The 23716-nt window shown below is 40.5% G+C and overlaps 2 protein-coding genes across 5 annotated transcripts in view; both read right to left on the reverse strand.

Moving 5' to 3' along the window:
* Positions 1–9059: 9059 nt before the first annotated feature.
* LOC145455479 (cation channel sperm-associated auxiliary subunit theta-like) lies at positions 9060–12453 on the reverse strand. 3 transcript variants are annotated; one of them, XM_080333456.1, is made up of 5 exons: positions 12318–12453; positions 11319–11475; positions 10950–11111; positions 9354–9494; positions 9060–9221 (listed from the first exon to the last, which is right to left on the reverse strand). In XM_080333456.1, the coding sequence occupies exons 1-5, from the start codon at positions 12451–12453 to the stop codon at positions 9101–9103; spliced, it is 717 nt and encodes a 238-aa protein (XP_080189582.1). In that variant the 3' UTR covers positions 9060–9100. The 3 variants fall into 3 exon arrangements, with proteins under 3 accessions (XP_080189582.1, XP_080189583.1, XP_080189584.1); XM_080333457.1 differs by having other exon boundaries at positions 12281–12420; XM_080333458.1 differs by lacking the exon at positions 10950–11111.
* The window catches only part of LOC145455472 (uncharacterized), a 28593-nt gene continuing 17279 nt past the window's right edge, over positions 12403–23716 (reverse strand). The window contains exons 15-25 of one of the 2 annotated variants that reach the window (XM_080333447.1): positions 23377–23514; positions 22821–22955; positions 22627–22755; positions 21322–21468; positions 20724–20864; positions 19982–20122; positions 16286–16411; positions 16070–16193; positions 13451–13589; positions 13298–13379; positions 12403–13223 (exon numbers count right to left, since the gene is read on the reverse strand). In XM_080333447.1, coding sequence (XP_080189573.1) covers positions 13069–13223; positions 13298–13379; positions 13451–13589; positions 16070–16193; positions 16286–16411; positions 19982–20122; positions 20724–20864; positions 21322–21468; positions 22627–22755; positions 22821–22955; positions 23377–23514 — 1457 coding nt within the window. In that variant the 3' untranslated portion in view covers positions 12403–13068. Of the gene's footprint in view, positions 13224–13297; positions 13380–13450; positions 13590–14157; positions 15584–16069; positions 16194–16285; positions 16412–19981; positions 20123–20723; positions 20865–21321; positions 21469–22626; positions 22756–22820; positions 22956–23376; positions 23515–23716 lie in introns of those variants that run through there. The other variant, XM_080333448.1, reaches the window with a different exon arrangement.

A 23716-nucleotide genomic window follows, 5' to 3' on the forward strand; every position in this document is an offset into this window, starting at 1 on the left:
CTAGTCGCGCAAAGTGATGAAGCCGTATCCGATACAACTTCTGTACGTATTGCTCTTCGCCTAAACTTGGGGCCTTATAATATGGGGTAGGGCGCCATGCTATGATATTCTCTAAAACGGGGTCTTCTAGTAAACAAAGGGTTAGTATCGCATTTACATATCAATACTATAATGCGCATCCCATGACGCGAAAGAATGCTTATTTTGTCGATAATTGATTCCTCCAGAGATACATCAATACGAATCAAGCTCTCATCACCTTCCGCATAGCTCAATTCGCAACTTTTGACAGTCCATACGAACGAATTAAGACTGTTTTCAAAACTAGTTACTTACTTGAGTAGATTTAAAGTCAGTTAATTCTACTCCTACTTCAAGTAGTTTTAGGTGGCTTATTGAAGAAGTCCTTCTACTAGTACTTGAGTAGATTTTTGCGTCGCTACTTCTACTTCTACTTGAGTAGCTTTCTTGACTACTTTGGCCACCTCTGCTAGCTTCTAAAAGACCGGATAGCGATTAAATTTTGTAAGGAACTTCGATTTAATTTGAGAAACCATGCACTTACTGCGGAACTCGTCACAGTGTTTGCAGCTCCTCACAGTGGTTTAATACTTCAGGGATGGTGTGAACCTCAGAAATGTCCTGGTTCGTGTCAATACGAACCTTTTTAAAGGTTCCATGTGAACGCAAGCGTGAACATATGACGTCGCGTGACGTAATATTGCTAATTCTTACCCTACATTTCCTTTAAGTAATATGCTAATTTCCACAATGGCGACGACTCAGGTGACATTCTGCCACAATGCTGACAACTGCATTAACTGTAGCAATCAAATGCTATAATAATTACATAAAACCAATATTTTCCGTCGCTCTGCCAACAATTTCGACGACCATATATATACTTGCAGCAGAATGATAATTTACGTCTCAACGGTCTAGGCTAGACCGGAACGTATTCTCAAGGCGTCGGACTATTGCTACATTGATATTGATGAGAGTGAAATACCGGTTTCTATGCTTATTGCAGATACTATACCTCAAAATTAAGTTGTACAATAGCCAACACCCAAATCGGGCGTATTTCTTTTATGATACAATAAACATATCACATCAAGCTGGATCCGGTACACCTGCTATACTTTTTACATTAGACAGCTATGCATTCTTTTTATCAATTTCGTTAATCTCAATCATTGATAAAAGGATCGCTTTTGCGGGCAAAGATCACAAGAGAGTCACTATATACTCACAAACGGAAAGCTGACTATTATGAGCAAACTTTTTTAACCAAGCAAAAAAAATATTTGTAAAGGACAGGGTGCACGGTGCATGTTGAATTTCTTTGCGCACTGCCATCACCATGCAGCCAGTCGTTCAGAGTTTAAATCGGAAGAATTTCAACCAAAGATGCTATAATAATATGAAAAATGCAATAAAATAAAAAGGTCTCCAGGGCAGAACCTACCAAGGCTCGTTTGCGAACGTGAACCTCCAAATTTCCGAGGTTCACACACAGAACCCAAACGTGAACCTTACGTTCACGCCATCCCTACTATAGATCATCAAGTAAGCCTACCTATATCAAGTACGTCATGTAGCCGTCGAATAAGAGCAACGGGTTGCTATTTCGAACCACAACCTCTCTTGGGCACGCCACTGCATACGGCGTACCACAACAACTGTCACAATTCGACCACTGATCGCGCCTAATTGCTTGCAGCAGTTGAAAAATATATATGAGTTGAGAGTGTGTCTTGAGCTATAAAGTGACACCCCTGACACTGGCTCAGTGAACCTCTGGGTTCCTGGGAACAACTGGCTTATAACGTAGACCTACATTCTTTCTGCTGCTCGGAGTAAACGTTATCACGACCCATATCATGAGAACCAACTGAACAAGACAGTCATCAACTTTTTGCAGTCGCATATAGTCGTTGGAATACAGTTCTAGATACGGCATCATAAACCATGTTCATGTTCAGCCTATACCCGGTCTGTGGCATGTTGTATTGTATATTTTCCTACCTTTTGTACTACATACTAAAGTCACTACATGTTCAAGTGGTTATGTTTAAGACTACTTCAATTCTACAACAGTGATTTGGGCAAAACCACAAACTCTTTCATATTGCAATTTTGTAAAGTAGAACGTAATTTTAGGATATGTGCGAGGATCACTTTTTTGAGTGGAATTGCTTTGAAAACCGGACAGAAGAGCATCTTTACCCCGATAACTGAACATAATTCCGAAAATTCCACTCATTTGTTGTGTTTTAACGTCATTTTGTGTTGTGACGCGCAGTTACAGCAAAACGTTTGTGATACCTTTTGTGCAACAATCATAGCATTTCCAGTCCAGTCCACCTATTGACATGAGAATCCACAACAGCAGTTCCAAACCAACGTGACCTGAGGAGGTATTTATAACAAATAAACATACACTGGTTATAAAACGCTAAAAGTACTGCGTGGTTTTGAAAACAGACGCTTCGGCATTTCTTTTATATCTCGCATTCAAGTATCCGTTTGCACACATTTGATGACTCGCGCCGTATTATTATTGTATGGTGAATTAACTAATACCAACTGATAGCAGATGATCAAAGGTTATATATGCAAGAAGCGCTGTAGTCGTAATTTATTGAACAGATAAATTTGCATGCATGCTATATGTAGACTTTGGAACGTGTCTACTGTATAGTCATCCGGAGGGTTGACATATAGGACATTTGCAAAAAGAGGCAAAGCGTCAAAATCCAGAGTGCCGCTAATTGCAAATCTTGCTTACATTGCAGGTGGCTAATTCACGAATGTGATGATCATTTGAAAACTATTACCAGGGTAGCAAGTAGGGATGGTGTGAACCTCTGATAGGTTCAGGTTCGTGTGAGCGCGAACCTTTTTGAAAGGTTCTGTGTGAATGCAATCGTGAACCTCGTGACGTCACGTGACGCCCTACTGCTAATTCCAACCCTACATTTCAATGAAGTGGTAGCCTATATTAATGTACACGATACCTAACGACGACTCGGGCCACATAATGTCACAATGCTGAAGTACACATTGACGTTTTAAACGTCGCCAAATGTATCAACTGGGGCACTCAAATGCTATAATAATCCCATTTAATCAATATCTTCCGTCGCTTTGCCAACAATTTCGACGAGGACTTGTAAGGGAAAATGAGCATACGCCTTAACTGTCTAGACCAGACGGGACAATATATTCGGCGACTGAGTATTGCTACGTTGATATTGAGCAGAGTATAAAACGGGTTTCTTTCTATACTTGCTACCGATATTACTCCATTAACAAGTTATACAGCTGTAGCCAACACCCCAATCGCACGGACTTGGTTTTTATGATACAATAAACATATGAAGTCAAGATTAACCCCGTAAGCCTGCTTCATTTTTTACATCAAACAACGATATCAATTTCATTGATTGATTGAATAAGCATCATTCGCTGACTACATGTCGTCTATTTCGCTCTTGATGTTGTGTGATTGAGGGTCAAGCACACAGCAGAGAGTCACTAAATATTCATAAACGGAAAGCTGGATATTTCGAGCAAACATTTGTAACAAAAAATGCAAGCAAAATATTCCAGATTTTCAAGGTGCATGCTCGTTCAGTGTTGATTTTTTATGCTGCCAGCGCCATGCATAGGGTGGCCCGCAGTTGAAATGTAATAAATTTCAACCAAAGATGTTATAATGAAGTGAAAATTGTAATAGACTTTATGAAAAAAGTTCACAGTGCAGAACCTATCGAGGTTCGTTTGTGAACGTGAACCTGTATATTTCTGAGGTTCACACACAGAAAGCGAATGTAAACCTCACGTTCACACCATCCCTAGTAGCACGCTGTTGTTGTTTGCGGTATTCATGGTGTTTGTCGACTACCATCGTCATTGGTCATTGGTCATTAACACCAGGCCAATTTTCTTAGTTTTTATTCCGTAGCTGCCCACTTGTAGCATGGCCCACTTCTCGGCCTTTATAAGACACCGCTTACATTACACAGATGAGATGGCGAGGAGGAGCCTAGATAAATCTCCAACACTTAGATAGGAATTCTGGAGTACACCTCGGTCGGACTAGAACCTGTGGCCGTAACCCATTGATGTTGCAGCTGTGGATTATACCAGTATACGCTATCTCGCCATACCAGGGTAGCAAGCTTTATTGATGTCACACTGACGGGCTTCGCGGTTTAATGCAATTTGCGCGACATGTGGCTCCGATATCCCTCATGTGCTACATCCAACAACGATGCGAGTCCCTTACTGAACGAAATGTAGCATTTTCCAACCTTATCTATATCTATCAAGCTATCACATTGCTGACAGTAAACCTATACAAGTTTGGATGCACTCTCAAGATTATGATATTTAATTCTGAGCACCTATATATTACATTGAAGTGGCAATAATTGCGAAACGCATGTGTGGGTTTCTTGGTTGCCTACTGCCTTTCGCATGTTATAAATTATTATCATCACGCTGCAAATACACGCAATCATGTATCGACAAGTTGATTAACATTTTAATAGCATGCATTACAAACTCCAATTTTCGTGATTTAGCGTTCAATAATGTCATGCGTGCAAATACAGATATTTCGTATCTTAAAAAATTATTGTTCATAAATAGTTTAGCACACTTGTAGGCCGCCTGCTACTGTTAATAGGCAACCTTCTAACTCTAACAATACTTATGTAAGATTGGGTATAAATCTATCTCTAAATGTATATGGCATAAAGTAGCCCCCTAAGTCTGGGATTCTTAAAGTATGTGTCGTGAAGGGTATAAATGTGGTTCGCGACCACACCCGAGCGACCTTTTAATATGTATATAATATTGGCTAAATTTCTTGCAACGAATATTTTCTTCGCGCCTCGCGCGTTCTCCTATGGATGGAGTCGAATGACTATGTCGAAACTAATTATTATGGGTTATATCTAATAAGCGACATACGCAGAAAAGCGGTTGCGACAATATGGCTTGGTCACGAAAATTGTTGTGTTGTAGTACACAAATTGGTTTGCTGTTATGATAACATTCGTGTGATATTGGGTTCTCTTCTCCTGTAACTTGCGATGGTAATGCTTGAATAGGGTCGAGGAAGGGAAACAACTGGGCCGTAAATGCCGCACCCCATTTGCATATAAATCTAACTCGCAATTGTGAACGAACGGTGTATTCCTAGTATCGCTTAACGCTGTATCAGACCGTTTGGATGCCTAACTATAGTATAGGGTTTACGATATGCGGGTGCGGCACTATTAGACACAGGTATTTCGGGGAGCCAGCAGGACACTTGAAGATATGAAGTTTTCGAAAAAAGTTTTTGGCAAAAGTGCGGTGCCGAAACATCGGCGGCGATAAAACCCAGGCCCATAATGACCGTCGTTGGTTCGCCAAACAATTCGATATTGATATGTCCGGTCGTCAAAATGGTCGGCACCAAATGATCTCGATTGATCTTTAACTTGAAATCATGTTCGTCACATATGTAACTTAGAACTGTGTTTCGTACAACTATGGTTTTCAGCACCTTTTTTATCACATATGACCGTAAAACGTAGCATACTATCATTAGAAATACTTTAGTTCGATGTGCAAGGCTATGATCGCGAGATGCCAATAAAACTGAGATATTGGTCGCGGTCTAAAAAGTTTTTAAGAGTTACTGAAGCGAGTCATACTAGATATTTTCATATCAATCAGAGCAAGGTGTTGACGAAAAAATTGTAATAGAATATCCCATTTCTTTGATATGTTTAACAAAATAGCGACCTTGACATTGGTGGTACTGTATTTCCATTCGAGCAAATTTCAAATCTCCAAGCTTATGAATATCGACAAAAAAGTAGGCTAATCGAAACATCTATACTTTTTCAGTCATACCCGTACTATGGACAAGCGATAACAAATGTAGTTAGGATAACATAGTTCAAGTTGCGAGTATTGAAAAGTGAGTTATTGGTTCTAGTCATAGTTACGGATTTAAAAAAATGGATAGTTGTAGTTCTATAGTTGCGAATTTTAAACAGGGAGTAGCTCTAGATCAGTGGTTTTCAAACTTTTTTGACACGACGCTCTTGATGATTGCGAAAAATTTCGCGCCCTCCTTATCGTCATATCGAATTAATATTAAAAAGAGGAACCAGAAGGTTTGTAGTCCCAACGCTTAATTTGATGTCATGGAAGGTTATGACTGTTGAGAGACCTCTCAACTATGAAATTCGGACTATGCACACGGAGCAATAATTATGAGCTGGAGGTAAATCAAGCAGAGGCGCGAAAAAAAATTCGTTCAAGTATTTTGTCAAAAATAATTATGTGCAATGGTAGAACGTAGCATGTACATATTCACTTATTCAGCGATTTTGGTGTCTACTACCGTATATTTCTTGATTTGGGCTTGACTCAAGCGTATACCCGACCATGGCGCGGGCAGCCCGACATTTTTCTCTACGGGTCGCAGGTGATCGGCAAAAGGGTTGCCGTGAAATGTGTTCTTAAGCAGAGTTGTAATGACTCGGGTGATGACTCAACTCGAGTAGGACTCGAGTCGCAATTTTTCGTTGACTCGACATGACTCGAGTCATTTTTCTTAAACGTGGAAAATGACTCGACTGTACTCGAGCCAATTTGTGTATTGACTCGACTTCTACTGGAATCATTGCGCATAACTCGACCAATCCGCAAGACTCCACACATTCTACATGACTTATTCGCGGGTCGTAGTCGAAAAATAAGCCCAAAAACTGTCTGTTATCTGTTTGAATAAACATGTTTAGAGTGAGAAAAAATGAGTATATAGATCCGAGATCTTCGATATCTCCCAAGAGTTTCACAGAAGCGAGTTGAACCTGACTTGAATTAGATACTGAACAGTAAACACCATGACTTGTACTCGGACTCGAGTCTTAACACTATGACTAAGACTCGACCCGTTGCCCCAAGACTTGGACTCGGACTTGATCTGGTTGTGAATTGAAAATGCCTCGACTTAACTCGAGAGTCAAAACTATAAAAGTCAAATTGACTTGTGACTCGGAACCTTATTACTTGGTTATAATCAGGACGTGTTATTTTTAGCATTTCGGTAACCAAATGCCAAAACTATCAAAAATTTAAAATGCCAAAAATAAGGCTTTTTGAAAATATAGATTTTTATGAAAGTTTTAGATATAAATGTCAATAAGTATTGAAATGAGCCTGCATGAAGCGACAAAACAAGCGTGTAACGCTAAATTCCTAAATTGAGGTGCGTGAACCCTTCGGAAGGCGGCGGTCTACCGTCTAAGGAATTTGTCTAATGCGAATGAAAATCTTAGGGTCGAGGCCACAAATTCGACTGCTGAAATCTGCATTTACGACATACTGTGGATTGATCGACCCGGGTGGTAAATGATATACAGCAATTATGGATGTAGCTCAATGCCTAGGCATTTTGTTACCTCATGCAGCCGACACCCGCGACCCATGCTGCATTTAGGCCAATGCGTATATATAATTTCTCTTAAAACTTGTCAATGAAAATGTCAGCATATGGTGCAATCACTAAAAGAATGTGTCCTGTTGGACAATAGGGATATAGTTTCATCTATGAACAATTGAACATACACACTCATACAGTGCAATATGCCTCAGAAGTCAAGAAGTAACCGCCATCAATGCGTACCATACACAGGCCTGCAAACATTCATTTCTTTACTGTATCGTTTTTTGTTTGCCAGCGGTTGGTTCGTTAATGCCGCTATCCAATAAATGCAAAAAATAACACGGCCTGGTTATGGTTATAACTTATAACCCTGTTATTAAGCGTGACATTCTCTAAAATGTGTCGTAATTGAGTATACTCGAAGTTGATAATTCGACGTTCTAACCCACTTCTTGTTTATTAGATTAAAAAGTCATATTGATATTATACATGGCATATGACATGACCTTATAAGAAAATATCTTATTTCCTAATTAATCTTGTGCTTTTATATGTACGCAGCATACAGATGCTTGACAAGCAGTCCATATAACCATCAGCAAATACCTACAAGCATCCACCAGTTACTCCTAATTCAGAGACATCCTCTGATCAGGTCAGCTGTCAGTTACAATCTAACATCTGTGTATGGATGGTACGACGCAACTGTGACATAAAAAATCGTAGTAAAATTACATTAGGACCATTGTCGTTGTTGAAACGTGGAAGTTTCAACACAAATTAAACTCATCCCGAGTGAAAAAAAAACTTCTTTTCTGTCAACCGACTTCACGCCCCACCCCCCGCGCAGTTTGAGAACCTGCGATGAAAGCTGCTAACCACCAGTGACCACGCGCGGAATCGATATTTTATGACTAATCAAGAGATTCTCAGTCGCATGGCTTCTCTCCTTCCGTAGGCGATCATTGTCGCCTAATTGCTTAAAGAACAGGAATGTCCCCCAAAGTAGTCTCGGTAAATATGTGTATGTATAATTGTATATATATACATTAGGGCTCTTCAAAAATGATTTTTTCTCAAATCTTACTGGCTACTTGATAAAATTGGTAGGTTACCTAATTTAAGCCTACACACCAAATTTGGTTCAATTCCAACCATTAGCCGCCTTGCTACAGGAGAAGAAAGTTTCTATTTATTATATAAAAATAAATAACACGAAATTTGAAAATATTTTGTTCACCCCATGAAAGTGTTAGGTTGTCTATAGAAACGATGTTCACCAAATTTGGTTCAATTTCGACCAGTGGAAGCGGAGTTATTGCCGTCGAAAAATTTGGATTATCAATAAAATAGTATTTACGGTGGGCATCACTATAATAAATAATTAAAGCATTGGTTTTTATATAATAAATAGAAACTTTCTTCTCCTGTAGCAATGCGGCTACTGGGTGCAATTGAACCAAATTTGGTGTGTAGGCTTAAATTAGGTAACCTAACAATTTTATTAAGTAGCCAGTACGATTTGAGAAAAAAAAGGTCAAAAGGCCAAAATTGGTAATCCATATATTTTCTCCCAGCAATAAAATTCACGGGCGCTGTATTCGTCGGCAAATATGTATTGTATAGATATATTCCAGGTATTTAATAAAAGGCATTCAAAGTAGCTTTTGTGACGCTTATGCGCCGTGCTGTTTTGCTGGTTTTCTTGTGAGGTGTAGACGTTCTGTAGTGCTTCAGTGGATTGATATGTCGCACAATATGACTAAAATGAGACAGAGAGTATGATGGTCAAATAGTTAAATCCTCACGGGTCAGCTATTTATATAATTTTTCAGAGTAATCAAATACTTCATCTTTTTATGAACAAAAACATGCCATAAAGAAAGTGGCTCACCCAGTGGATATATCTTCGGAGTCGAAATAATTAATATTTAAACGCTGAGCTATTATCCTTCCCAATTTCCTCAATTCAGACTCATTTGTCGTCATTGATGTGATTTGTCGCTCTTCTACAGTGTATCCGTTCAGGATTAATCTGAGGATGAAATTACAATAACACAAAATTTATTTTGACAATGGAACAGTCAGAAAATTACGTTGGTATATGTCCGTCTTGGGGTATTTCGTGAATGAACAGTGAATACACGCAGTCACACACGCATCACCTACTCAAACACAGGCAAAAATGCCATAAAATCAGATACGCCGAGATGCAAAGTGCTCAAAATGCCACCATCGAATGACGCCTGTCTTTCTTTGTGACATCACCAATATAGTGCCCTTTCGGGGGATACAAGAGCACCTCGATCCCTTTCTAGGGATTTACGAGTGAAAAGATATCTTAAATTTAGAATTTCGGCTCCATGTGCTATAGATAGACCGACCACATTGCTATAGACCAGTGGTTCCCAACCTTTTTATCCTAATTCCCCACTCCCGATTTATTCCGAGTCTTCATTCCCCACCTAAAATCTCTATATCCATATATCTACCCTTTAAAATGCTACCTCCAATAAGATTTTGCAAGATTGATTGTTAAGATCCCCGAAATTGATCAACACACAAGAAAATTAACGCAGCGGTGAACTGGTAACCTTAAACGCCCCTCCGTAAATATATGTATCTACCCCGACGCGCAGCCAACAGAAACATAGGAGGGGTTTGAAAATTTTCCAAATGTTGCGGGGTAGCATCAATTTACATACGTAAATGCCGAATAATACACGGGTCAGATAAACTTCCTGGTGTTGGCGAACCAATGCGTGCGATATATATATAAGCCGCCGTAAACTGCACTTTCGCACAATACTAAAAGAACTTGAAATAACATAAATATGTAATTTCATTTGTATGTGCTATCAATTAGCGAGTCCACGATCTCCCTTGAATACATGCTCTGCAATATGAGCTCTTATTACAACGAATCATAATTTTTCTATCACTACGTTTCGTGACCGATGATGGTGTACAAATGAATAAAACATTTCTGGAGATCACATGTCGCTATCCAGGCGATTCTCGCTAATTGGAGGCTCTGATAATATGAATCGCTGAATTGCAAATGAGCTACGAAATATTCGGCCGGCATTTCGAATCGACATTTAATAATGGAGAATATTACTGTAAAGATTTTTTCAGAAGTGAGTCTATTCCCCACCAGAAATCCCGAAATTCCCCACCAGTGGGGAATTCCCCACCGTTTGGGAACCACTGCTATAGACCGACCACATGTGTTATAGATAGACCGACCGACCACATTGATTATATAGTACAAGTGTTGATAATTGTACATACATGTACAATCTACAGGATCAGGAAGATAGTATTATCGAAAGGATCCGAAGGTAAAAGGCGAAAGGCAAAAATCATATTGAAGGTTACCAGATGTATTAACTGCCATAAAAGCGAGGCGACCAGACGAGTTGATATCGAAAAACGCAAGGAACACCTCATGTTCCAACAGAAACAATCAGCTTATATTGATCCTAACCTATAATAAGTAGAACCGTTGCTACTCCTTTGTCCTCTCAATCGTATGTAAATATTGTGAATTTTTCCGCTGTAAACTAGGATACTACCGAGATAAAAGCGGTAATGTTCGCCGTCTTTTTCAATCTCAACTTTTCTTTTTTGACTGCAGTGTGAGATATTCCTGTGAAAACAGTGTTAACGACGATATAAATAGCATTTTGTAGTCAAGATATAGCGACGTTAGAGGTATACGAGAGCGTGGCATTGACACCGCTATGCGTGATCAATATCGAAAAACATCTGCCCCTGTAAATACATTATACTTCTCTATTTCCGTCTGCTATGTGTGTGCACCGCGGTTAATGGTCATTGGTCATGGTCAAGTTACCTGAGGGACGAGAGAAATGTCAGGATAAAGAATGTGTCGAAGAGTTCGTTGGAGAACATTTGCCGTTGATACCAGTAACCAAATCCTCCAAATGCGCTTATAAGTAAGCCAGTCAGTCCGACGTATAGTCTCGAATCAAAATATTCCATGTGATAAGCTGGAATGCAAGACTTTCACTTTCTGGATATCTGTTGGCGGTAAGCCCTTTCAGGTATATCTTCAGCCAGGCCGTTGTGCGAGTCAAATCGACGGCCTTTGCCTAAGGATTCTAAGCTGCTACATATGGGAATGGGACACATCCGATAAGATAGGGTCACCAATCTCACCATACGTCGTCTTTGAAGAGGATTTATCCGGTTTTTTAGAAGTGTCCTCGGAGGACGCCCAAATCTCCTCTTTTTTGAAAATTTCGATTCAATTTATGTGAAAATTGGACAGAGATATAGGAAATCAGCGCTGAATTAATGGCCCGGCGCGTCTTTCAGGAGTTGAGCCAGGAAGACGAGCTTTTTTTAGTCAACCAACTATAAACTCGAGTAAATTTACCAATTTTTCCGTATTTTTCTCCGGTATTGTAACTCTGAAATTTTGGAAAAAGTGTCCTCTTTTCAGATTCCCAAGATATGTTAATAACCCAGGGATATCTAGTTTCTAGATATCCCTGCAATAACCCTAGCTAAGATTAATCAGAATCGATTATTTAAAATCAACAATAAACCAAGAATCCAATATTTGCTTTATAGGCATTTAGAAATTTATCCTGATATCGCGCCAGTGCGGCAGACCAAAAATGACACCACTAAATTGGTCTGCTCTTGATCAAGTATGCCAGCGTCATGGCCTAAAAATATTCATAACATGATAAGTTAATTGTTAAATGCAATATCCCCCCCCCCCCCCCAAATTTTGGCCCAGCTTCACTTCATATAGAGCTCCTGGCGTAGGGTATACTATAAACCTACCGTTGGCACTGCAATTGAAATACTTAAAATATAATACCGTCATCGCTTTCCGTGAACGGATACAGAGCATTAACTTTCAATTCCTGCCTCAAAGTGAACTCTGGACTATTAGAGAGCCAACGAAACCAAGATTTCTTCATGTTCCCGAATTCAGTACAGCGGCAATGCGTCATTCTTCAACAAAATGCAGCACCATTCACTCCTTCAGTAAATGATTATTGTGACGTAATAGACATGTTCATACTCGAAAACGCTACTAAATTCATAAAATCCGTGTTGAATGTTCATTTTAGAAATATTTCGGGGGATTCGGGCACTATGTATATGCGTTCACCGAAACAGAACTTATGGTTGAGCAATCTGGGAGTGGTCTTGAAATTTATATTCTTCCGAAAATCCCAGACCGCGTCAACGGAACCACGGAAATTCTCTCAAGTTGACCAAAGTGCAATCGGTAATGGTGACTGGATTAAGAAAACTTGAGTCAGTGTAAGTGTACACTGTACATCCAAGCTTTGAAACAATTGAGTTGGAGAAAGCATTGCAGCATGGGCGTAATCGGGACTCCAGATATGCAGATCCAAAATATAAATGGCACATTTTCGACAATGGTTATTTTTTCGTCGCAACGCCGCAGACTGATATCTGATAACTACTAAAAAACCAATTCACAAAACGTTTGTACTTCTATAATGCGGGTTAAGATGCCATGAACAAATGCTCGCACCTTGATTTCATTTACTGAAACCACAGTCGGAACTGGCGACATAAATGAAACAACGAAGCTATCAATCTGTCAACGTAAACGGGTCTTTTCGCACTGATATATAGAGGGTCATAATGGAAAGCTGGTTTCTGCCCGTGAAAGTTGATGTCTGCGACGTTTCGATCGTCAAAGCTCCATCCCAAGGCGAGAACAATGGACTCACCACTCTCAGCTCTCCTGAAAGATAAAATATTGGACAAGATATTGCAGGTTACCCAATGCCACAACGGCACAACGATATGGGTACAAACCAGCAACACGTGTCACTCCAACATCGAATATTCCATGTTCATTCCCGGCCGTTATGCGATATTCCACGGTAGAGTAGGGTTTCTAATTGTTGATAAACATAATCATTGGTATGACAAGCTTGCATCAATAAAAACAGGGTGAAAATGACAAACCCTCTGTAGTCGAAGAATCAACTGAGGACTGCGTTCACTCGCTAAGGGAAATTCTGGCAATTCTATATGCATGTAGCGCAACGTTGGCGAATCGCACCATCCCGGACACTTTGGTAGGCATATGAGAAAACTTCTTTTGCTACATGGAAAGCACAAAAACAATAGCAAGTCATTTACGACCGATCAATTAAAATCTGTACTCGCAGTGTACTCTCCGTAAAAGTGCATGCTGTCGTGCATTTTAATGTGGTCCAATTTCCAGAACTTCCACACTTCTACGGTCACACGAATATTCTTACATCTGTTAACCATGGTTTAGGAAACCATACAGAGGATGAGTACGACTATATTTATAGAAATACGATTCATCCATTCATGAATGTTCAATTTCCAAGCGAGTTTGTTCTGTTGGCTCTAATGTGCGAGTTGAAAATGGAGACAGCAAAGATTTGCATTCACCAGCATACCATAATATGCCTTTTTGTGAAGAGAGGCTCCTTTCGCGCTTAAACTATGCAGTTGACAATTAACCTTAGCTAACCTTGAGCACCTTACATATCAATGTTGCTGACGTTTAATGATTTTCCCTAGTCCGCTGAACTCCAGATGCGAAGCCCATCGTTCGCTACGCCTCGTAACCCATGCTGGCATCGATTGATACTATGCAACTACGAAATATTGTCACGTATACAGCCATAGGCAAATCGTACGTGGCGAAATTCTGACCAGCAGATGCTTTATTTACAAATGATACGATACATAACCGAAATATTGTTTGTGAAGAAGTATATATATATAATATTAAGAAATATAGAAGGCAGAAATGACATGATACGGAAACCCACTGTATACGTATTCCCAGGATACAAAAGTATCTGCGCCGTCTACCATTTTTCAATGATGGGTTTCTCGACACAGGCTACGCACACAGGCATAGTTCAGTTCTTACATTCACAGTCGACATTAGAAATTCTATTCGGTTAATGTCAGATCGTTGACTCAATATGACAACTTTGTCTAGCGGTAGATATTCATCGAAACATTCCAGGAAACAGTCACCGATAAGCCTTGAAACTGTGATTTCATTGCACGAATATTTCATATTTATCAGCAATGTGAACATGTACATTGACTATTTTGAAGATATTGCCAGATGATTCTACCATCTAAAAGTCTCGCGCAGATACGTAACCTAGCCATCTCGGGAGCTGTTATCAATAATGAGATTCCTTTTGGTAGTGCAAAAGAATGTCACGTGAATCACGAACCAAGTAGTGCCACGCAAATCCCATGCGACGCAATAATACCAAGACATTGTGACGATTATAAACAGATAAGGTAGGCATCGTTTGAACGACATCTAAGTGCGAGAAAATACTATAGAAAAGCGCAATAGCAAAAGTGTAAGAAAGCGTAGAAACCCCAAAGCATCATAGGTAGAAGGCATGGAACATATAGGCGTCAACTCGAATATATTTTTAGGTAGCGCACTTAACCGGTCATAAATTACGTCAAGTGTAGGATGAATGAATGAAAATACTGCGAACGCAATTGAAGCTTGATTCTAGAACTTTCCTCGTTGGCCTTTCACCGTGAGAAAGCCGATTTAACACGAGGACCTCGTTGGGGAAAGATTGAAGGACTATCATTGGGCACTCCCGCGTGTCAATCCCACCCGATCGATTGCTGACATGAATTGAATATTCATTTCTGGCAAGAAAAGTAGCCTCGAAGCCACAACAGAGTCGCGCGCCTTTCGTCTGTTACAATGCGTATTCCGAAACGAATATGTAAAGTCTAGATACGTAACTGATCACCCTTCGGCCTCTCGTCAGAGTTAAAGTCAAGTCGACAACGTATTCGTTAGGACCGAGAATTCGTTTCGCAGTGTACACTATGCCCGACGGCCTTCTGTGGCTAGTCGTGCTGCTCACTGTGAAGAATTCGCCTTCGTTACCGCTGGTGAGTTTAAAGCTATACCGGCTGTTGCCTGCGTTTCTAGCGACGCTCATGCGGAACAAGGGCTTATCCGGCGAGGTGCCATTGGCCACCGATATGTTATGGTGAGATATCTGTTTCGGCAGCTTCCAACAAGACCTCGGTTTTCCACGGCACGACAGCCTACTGCACCGACTGTGTATTCCATGCATAAGAGATACCGGCATGCCGTCCACGTTTGAGATCCAATGCAAACAGACCACCATCCAGTGCCATACGTCAGTCGGATTCAAAAATACATAAAATCGAGTGCAGGCAACGTCGTGTTCAGTGCGGAAACGTAGACCAAATCATGCAAAACAAAGAAATAGACACATCGTTAGCGATGTCGATTAGAATCATGTTTCACCGCCGTATATACGGGTGCGAAATAAATTTTGCCAACCATTAATGTCATGTCAAAAATTAGATAACCTCTCATCATACGTAATTTCAAATTGGGAAGCATAAAATCTGTAATATTTCACTATGGATAACTAACCTCCGTAGGTTAGTTATCTATCATATCACTGACCAATTGACCATCCTGACCTTTCATCGCATCGTCATTGTCAAACTTATGCAATTATGACCGCAGAAATCGTAACTAGCAAGGAAACGAATTGGAATATTTGGACTTACGTGTTGGAATATCTTTTGTAGCCGGTCGGGCAAGATAGGTCTTTGCATTTATAACTTCCTTTCGTATTGAAACACGTATCGGAAGAAGAGCAAGGTGACGTACCAGCCGCGCATTCGTCAATATCTGTGTAAGAAAGCACACGTTTGGTAACGCTCTTGCGTTTACGAACGTTCGGTCGAACTTCGTGATATTCATCACATGTAACTACACCATACCTTCACAACTATCCGGTGTAGACCCGACCCTGTATCCAGCGGGACAGATGCACTCGTAAGAACCGGGGAGATTTGCGCACCTGTAACTGCATTTCTTTTCCACGCTCCTGGTGCATTCATCGATATCTACGAAAACGTAATATAAGCCGTGTTAATGATGCGTAACAATCCATAGACACGGAGCCGACGGACTGGCGTGAAGAACACCAACGGAGTTGTATCGGCACATCAATTACAAGTATTAACAAGCCCCGCTCCATTCCCATGGTAGTATTTGCCTTACTTCTGCGCTTAAGTATGAAAGGTAATTATCGATAAGCTGATATATCCCATAATTAAACGGGAATTACATAAACCCGGTGCAGCCTGTCGCCAATGAGCGGTTTTGAGACCGATTCAGCGGATTTGAGCTGTCGGATCCGGCTATTTTGTGTAACTCCAGGTGTCCGGATATGAATGAAGTTGTTTGTGTTTTTATACCGTGTTTTTGTCATTCAAGTCCATATCAAGTCTATATACTCTTTTTACTTTGATCCACTGCTAACGGGGTACAGAACGACAAACTTCCAACCTAGGATTCTATATAAGACACTGGTACGCAAATGAAGTTGCGATGAAGAGCCTACTAAACATTCAACAGTTCAGCAGTGATATAGCTGTATGGAGATGGGACCTCAAATCTACAGGGTGAAACTTTTTCATGGCTGCATAATGATGAGGATGAATTTAGAGAAACACACCTGTAGGGGTGTATGCGGTGTTTTCAAAGTACCACCCTGGAAATGAGGGTGTTCACTAGGGTGGAGTGAAAATGACTTTTTTTTTTCAAATCAAAAAAGGCCTTCCTCAATCCTGACAAATGACCTAAAACTTCAATTAAAAGTGACTTCAGGGTGTTTCCCCCATTTTCCAGCCGGCAACCCCCCAATTTCTGCGCGTGGGGGGGTAAAATGGCCCATCTCGGCAACCGCTGGTCGTAGAGTCATGATATATAGCTCAAAATCTGCGGAAGCATCATGTTTCTATCTGTCTTCTGAAGAAAGTTTTCTCTATTGTGAACACAAAATGAGTTATAGCCAAAAAACTATATATACGCACATTTTTGTTGAAATTCAGCATTTATTCTGACGAATTGTGATCTGTCATTAGTTTTTTTTTAAAGTAAAGTAACACACTGGCAATACCGAATATTGGGCCCATATTACAAATATATTCACAACACAGTCCTTTTAAAATCGGTTCAAAACATCATAATGAAACACTCACATTTAACGACTTTTATTAAAAATGCATTCTTTTGTCAAGTTTTTTCATCAGTTTACGATACTTAATTTTTCGGCGAATGAGGCCATATCTCGTCTTTGAAATCCCGAAACTAGTGCTGATGCTTCTGTTACGAGCTTTACATGTCGTTCCACTGTTTGATTGTGGCATGGATGAAACAAAATCAGAGGCTTCTCGCGGCATTCTTCTAACTCTGCATCAGTTAAGTGCTCAATCGTTGGAGGAAGTTGTTGATAAGGTTCAATATCAACCAATTCGTGGTATGCCTTGGCTATGGGACACAGAATAAACGAATAGGACCCCAGTTCAATTGGTTGGAACTGCTATGACTTTCAATGTCCACAAGTGAATTTTATTCAGCGGTATGTTTTTGAAACGCAAGCACCTTGGTCACACCCTTATTTCGTATGTCTTCATTATCATCTACCAGCATTGCAATCATAATATTTTCGGGGTTTGTGAAATAACCGTTTCTTGTCACCACATTCAAAGCAATTTTCCGAACGTTTCGGTCAGAGAAATTCAAAACCTGTTGAATCAAGTTGAAGATGTTTCTGGATCCATGTGTTATATGTTTGTCTCCCTTGATCTCAAACCAAGTTGAAAAATATACTTCAAGACAAAAACGAACCAGAATCTCCAGGTTCGAAGGCGATTCATCAACTGTTACATAATACCGTAAAACTCTACACATAATACCGTAGAACTCTGCACTGCATCCTAAAGTCAGCCATCTTGAATGCGCACCCGGTGGTCCAACCTCCAAGTAAGCCAGATCATCATCAGCATTTCCTTGAATAATTGCCCAGCATATTTATAAGCATATAACTGGTCCTTACTTAAGTCACTAACAATTTCCTATGGTAGCTTTTGAAAGGCCATAAGTGGTGGCGAGAGCTTTTTGAATTGAGTAACTGACCAACAAGATACACTTCCACGTAGTTTTTTTTCAATTGGGTGTGACCAAGGTGCTGGCGATTCGAAAACATGCCGCTGAATAAAATTCACTCCTGGACATTGAGAGTCATAGCGGTTCCAACCAATTGAACTGCGGTCCTGTTCGTTTATTCTGCGTCTCAAAGTTGAACTTGGAAGCAAAGGTATACCACGAGTTGGTTGATATTGAACCTTATATCAACAACTTTCTCCAGCGATTGAGCACTTAACTGATGCAGAGTTAGAAGAATGCCGCGAGAAGCCTCTGATTTTGTTTCATCCATGCCGCAATGGGGAAGCGAGTGGCGCAGTGTGCTAAGCGACACAGTCACGACACCAATGGTTCTTGGTTCGAGTCTCGGCTCTACCATGTCTCTATGTGTCGGAGGTTATCTGGGCTCCTCATCGCCGATCCCACTGTACAACAGTGTGTTTAAAAGCCCAGACACAGAGCAAGCCACGCTCTCATAAAGCTGGCAGCTGAGACCCGAAGACGGACGCATGCAAGAGAAAGAGTGAACGAGTGACTGCGCTGATTGAAAGTCGTCCAACGAGGAAGATACATGATGTCGAAGATACTGACTATACGATGAATATGAACTGTAATATGAAACTGAACTGTACCTATATCTGTGTCGTGACGCACAAGGCCTAAACAGCGATAAGCGTCACTGTAATACCCGTGTAATAATAATAATAATCCATGCCGCAATCAAACAGTGCATGGAACATCATGTAAAGCTCGTAACAGAAGCATCAGGGCACGTTTCGGGATTTCAAAGACGAGATGGCCTCATTCGCCGAAAAATTAAGTCTCGTAAACTGATGAAAAAACTTGACAAAAGAATGCATTTTTAATATAAGACGTTCAATGTGAATGTTTCATTATGATGTTTTACACCGATTTTAAATGGACTGTGTTGTGAATATATTTGTAATATGGGCCCAATATTCGGTATTGCCAGTGTGTTACTTTACTTTAAAAAAAAACTAATGACAGATCATAATTCGTCAGAATAAATGCTGAATTTCAACAAAAATGTGCGTATATATAGTTTTTTGGCTATAACTCATTTTGTGTTCACAATAGAGAAAACTTTCTTCAGAAGACAGATAGAAACATGATGCTTCCGCAGATTTTGAGCTATATATCATGACTCTACGACCAGCGGTTGCCGAGATGGGCCATTTTACCCCCCCACGCGCAGAAATTGGGGGGTTGCCGGCTGGAAAATGGGGGCAACACCCTGAAGTCACTTTTAATTGAAGTTTTAGGTCATTTGTCAGGATTGAGGAAGGCCTTTTTTGATTTGAAAAAAAAAAGTCATTTTCACTCCACCCTAGTGTTCACCTTTCTAATTTACAGTGTAGACTCGACCTCCATCGGACGTGAACATCTCATTAACGTTGCAATGGTGGAATATCCGCTTATACCCATATGAATGAACTATTGCAAGAGAAGTAGCTGTCAATCACCTGTACATGTTGGCAGACCATCAGCCGTGACACCATTATCATATCCCGGATTACAGCGGCACTTGAAGCTTCCCATGAGGTTCAAGCACACTCCCCCGTCGTTGCACCGATGCAGCGACGGATTTTCGCATTCGTCAATGTCTGGAAAGGAGAATCATCCGGTTCCGGCTACATGATATCGTATTTCGGGGAGAAGGTAAGTACGGGATATCATTAATTGCGTAATCCTGGCGATATTACCGTGCCCGACAATATATCATTATGAGAAATCGGTAACGATTGGTCGCGGTACGAAGGAATTTCGTACGAAGGTTAGTCACGCGCGGTTTAATATTGGATGTGTTCCACTCATCGCAACGACGAAGACAAAATATCACTAAATTCACCCAGTGCTTTGATATCGGAATATGCAATAACCGCCACGAGTGCTATTCTAGCAGAATATCTGACTCACAAAGAAGATTAATAGAGCTATCAGTTAACGACAGACAGATGTCAATCGCACCTGGTTATAGGTTTTGTCGTCATAAATTGCACGACATAAAAATTCCTCAGAGCTCGCCAGTCTAAGCCGGTAAAATTAAAATACCACGCTTAAAGCGGATCAGAACCAGGAATTTAATCCTAATTCACATTTATCCCCTGATAATTTCAGTTTGTAAGAACATTGAACGACACACGGTGACGTTTATTGCCGCATAGAAAGTTTTCTACTGCCATGAGCCTTTCATGAACTACTCACCGACACAAACACGTTCGTCCTGAGCCGGTTCCATTCCGTCCGGGCAAGTCAAGGGGTCTTGACAGCGGTACCCACCGACTTCGTTGATACACGTAGACCCATAGTTACAACTGTGAGTGCCAGCCGTACATTCGTCAATGTCTAATGAGAGAAACGTTGCGGTGATTACGAATGATCGAACTATGCGCTGCATGAAGGCGAAAAAGTTGATACCGAGTGTCGTGCGTATACTCAAGAAATTCGAACGGTAATGTCTACAATCCTACGAAAACAGCATTCCTGGATGGATTCGGTTCCAGGGTGACCAGGAATTTGAAAGCATCCCAAGAATTTGAAGCATTTGATAAATCACGACAAGATTCCAGCCTCTCCGAACAATTACGAGTTGAAAATTTTATATATCGTGTGTGCATAACGCTCTGAGACGACAGCATGCTTTCGATAAGGGCCCATCGATATTCTGTAGCGATGACTCATTACTCAACGCAGTATTGAGCAGCGATTCATTACAGACATATATCGGACTGTGATTTTTATTGCCCAGTAAAACGAACTTTATGAATTTAAACACGTGCGAAAATGAGTCAAAGAGACGTACCAACGCAATTGTTCCGTTCCTCGTCTGCCTCGTAGCCTTGACCGCATCTCAGCTTGGGCGGTTCTCGGCAGATGTAGCTGCCGATCGTGTTCACGCATATTCCACGCTCGCTACAGTGCGACAGAGACAGCCGGCATTCGTCAATGTCTAAAAAGAATGAGGCGTAAATCAAACATTCCAAAGTGCACGTAGTTACATGGCGTCAAAAAGTGAAGCCGAAATATACTATATGCTGGGGATATTTCGTGAAATTCCAGCAGTGTAGCAACAACGATGCGCCGTGCGACTGCGTGAAGTGCTCTCACTCAAAATCGGCGTATCAAAGCAACCGCATCGTATACAACTAGTATTCCACGCAAGTTTCACAGCGCATAGATAACGGGTGCCGACCACTTCATAAAAGATACGACTAACCAGTCATCAATCAGCCCGAAGAAAATAGGTTGCTTACCGGCAATCTGTAATAACAGTTTCTCATACGAAATTACTAATTATTTCGCAGTCGCATCCCTAATTATCGTTCATTACAGCATCGCTTTGAGTGTTACAAATTTGAGGAAATATTACTGGACGACGTATCGCCGCTTGTTCCGAACTTTTTTAGCGTATGACTTAATAACGATTACACGTTTTAGCGGCCGGCACAAAGGATTACTTGAGCGTAGCGGTCTCGAGGAGACCTACTTTTATAATGCTGTATTGTTCGTAAATCCACGCCTTAATCTCTAAATCTTGTATCCAGTATAAGTTCGTGTACTAAAAGAAATGAAAATATTTTGTTGAGTAAGACTTCGTGTTTGCTTTACGGTGATATCTGTACGATGATACGGTCACTTTACTATAGAAACAGTATCCTATCCTCGGGCATGCTCTAACATTAAAATCCAACATCGCTTAAATTTATACTTGTATCTACTCGTACAGTTGTTCACAAGTGCGCGGTAGAGATGATTATGGATTTTACTAAAAATGATATTGGCCGGATTCAGATATGATTGTTTAATATTTTAATCGACCCAAGTATGGGTTTTTAACGCTGAGTTCTGATTAGATCGAAATTGAATTCATGATTGGGATTTGAAGATTTAATTTCAAAAGCGGAAAACATCTGCAACTATGTCAAGTAGCGAGTTGGCTTATCTCTAGTGAAAAACTCTGCGAGTTTCTGATATCGAAATTCTGAAATTTCTCAGTACCACCAGAACGAAATAATAATGAGAAATTTAGTTCATTGTAGGCTTAGAAGAAAATCATTCACAACCTAATTTGACTTTGGCACATGCTATAAATCCGTCATGTTTTCACCTTCGCATCTCGTATTTTCTTCGTTGGTTCGCAATCCAACCGGGCAACGGCATTCATAGCTTCCCTCGGTGTTCACGCACGAGGCTCCGATCGGGCAAGTAAAAGTACGCATCCTGCATTCGTTGATATCTGCAAAGCATCAGTTCCACTGGATACAGATTTGCTATAGAGCTAACAATATAATAGAATCTAACCTATGCATTTCCCTGTAGCGTCCGTGATGAAACCCCCGTCACATTGTTTGGGAATGCATAGATACGAGCCTCTTGCATTCTGACAGATGGTGCTCGGAAGACAATCGTGGACACCCAGGGCACATTCGTCGATGTCTGAAACGGTATTCATTGTGGTGTTATTCCATTCAGATCGGGGGCCATACCACATTGAAAGTAAAGCTAGATTTTGATCGGATCCTAATTTAATTCACTATTCTTCACATGAATTTTAAACGATTTAGAGGGAGCACTAAATAAGGACTGGGATATAAAATGAACCCATAGAGATGGCCAAATTACTTAGCGCTGATACTCAAGTACAAGCAACCATTTCGAAATAAGTAAAAAGAAAGTATTCTACGCCAAGCAGCCCCGCAAGCAGTCTAAAAAAGTATATTGTGTAGGCAAACCCTACTTGATTACTCGGGAGAGTAGATGTAACTCGTTACTGACCACCTTTAAATGGAACTACTTTAATTACATATGACAACGCCAAATCTCTACCGCACAGTACACTGTCATGATAGAGCCTCACCTTCACAAGTATTTCTCTCTGTTAATTCGTACCCAGTACCGCAGCTCAATCTCCTCTGGCAGAAGAAGGAACCTCGTCGATTGAGACAGAGCTGATTCTCGGTGCACGTGTGCGTGCCCAAGACACATTCGTTAATATCTGGAATAATATCGACGCTTAAATATTACGGGAGACATATTAAAAGTTCATAAAACCGCGAATTCATCTTTCAACGCTCACGCGCTCATAATTTTCCGCTATTTATACACTGCAGTATATTTGAACTATCTCGAGTATTTAAATAACGTCAGTTACAAAATACGTATCGTAAATTCCTTGTCTATATTGGAAATTGCCAAAC

Source organism: Botryllus schlosseri, chromosome 14, assembly GCF_051294905.1.
Source record: "Botryllus schlosseri isolate E-star chromosome 14, Bs_hap1, whole genome shotgun sequence".
Taxonomy (NCBI): domain Eukaryota; kingdom Metazoa; phylum Chordata; class Ascidiacea; order Stolidobranchia; family Styelidae; genus Botryllus; species Botryllus schlosseri.

Excerpts from the sequence above, each read along its gene's own strand:
- LOC145455479 (XM_080333456.1), bottom strand. The coding sequence starts at position 12,453 with ATGACGCATTGCCGCTGTACTGAATTCGGGAACATGAAGAAATCTTGG. Across the intron at positions 9,495-10,949 it reads AACGGTTCTACTTATTATAG|ATTAATCCTGAACGGATACA; the intron begins GTTAGGATCAAT and ends TTTCATCCTCAG. Across the intron at positions 9,222-9,353 it reads TCCGAAGATATATCCACTGG|TCATATTGTGCGACATATCA; the intron begins GTGAGCCACTTT and ends GTCTCATTTTAG.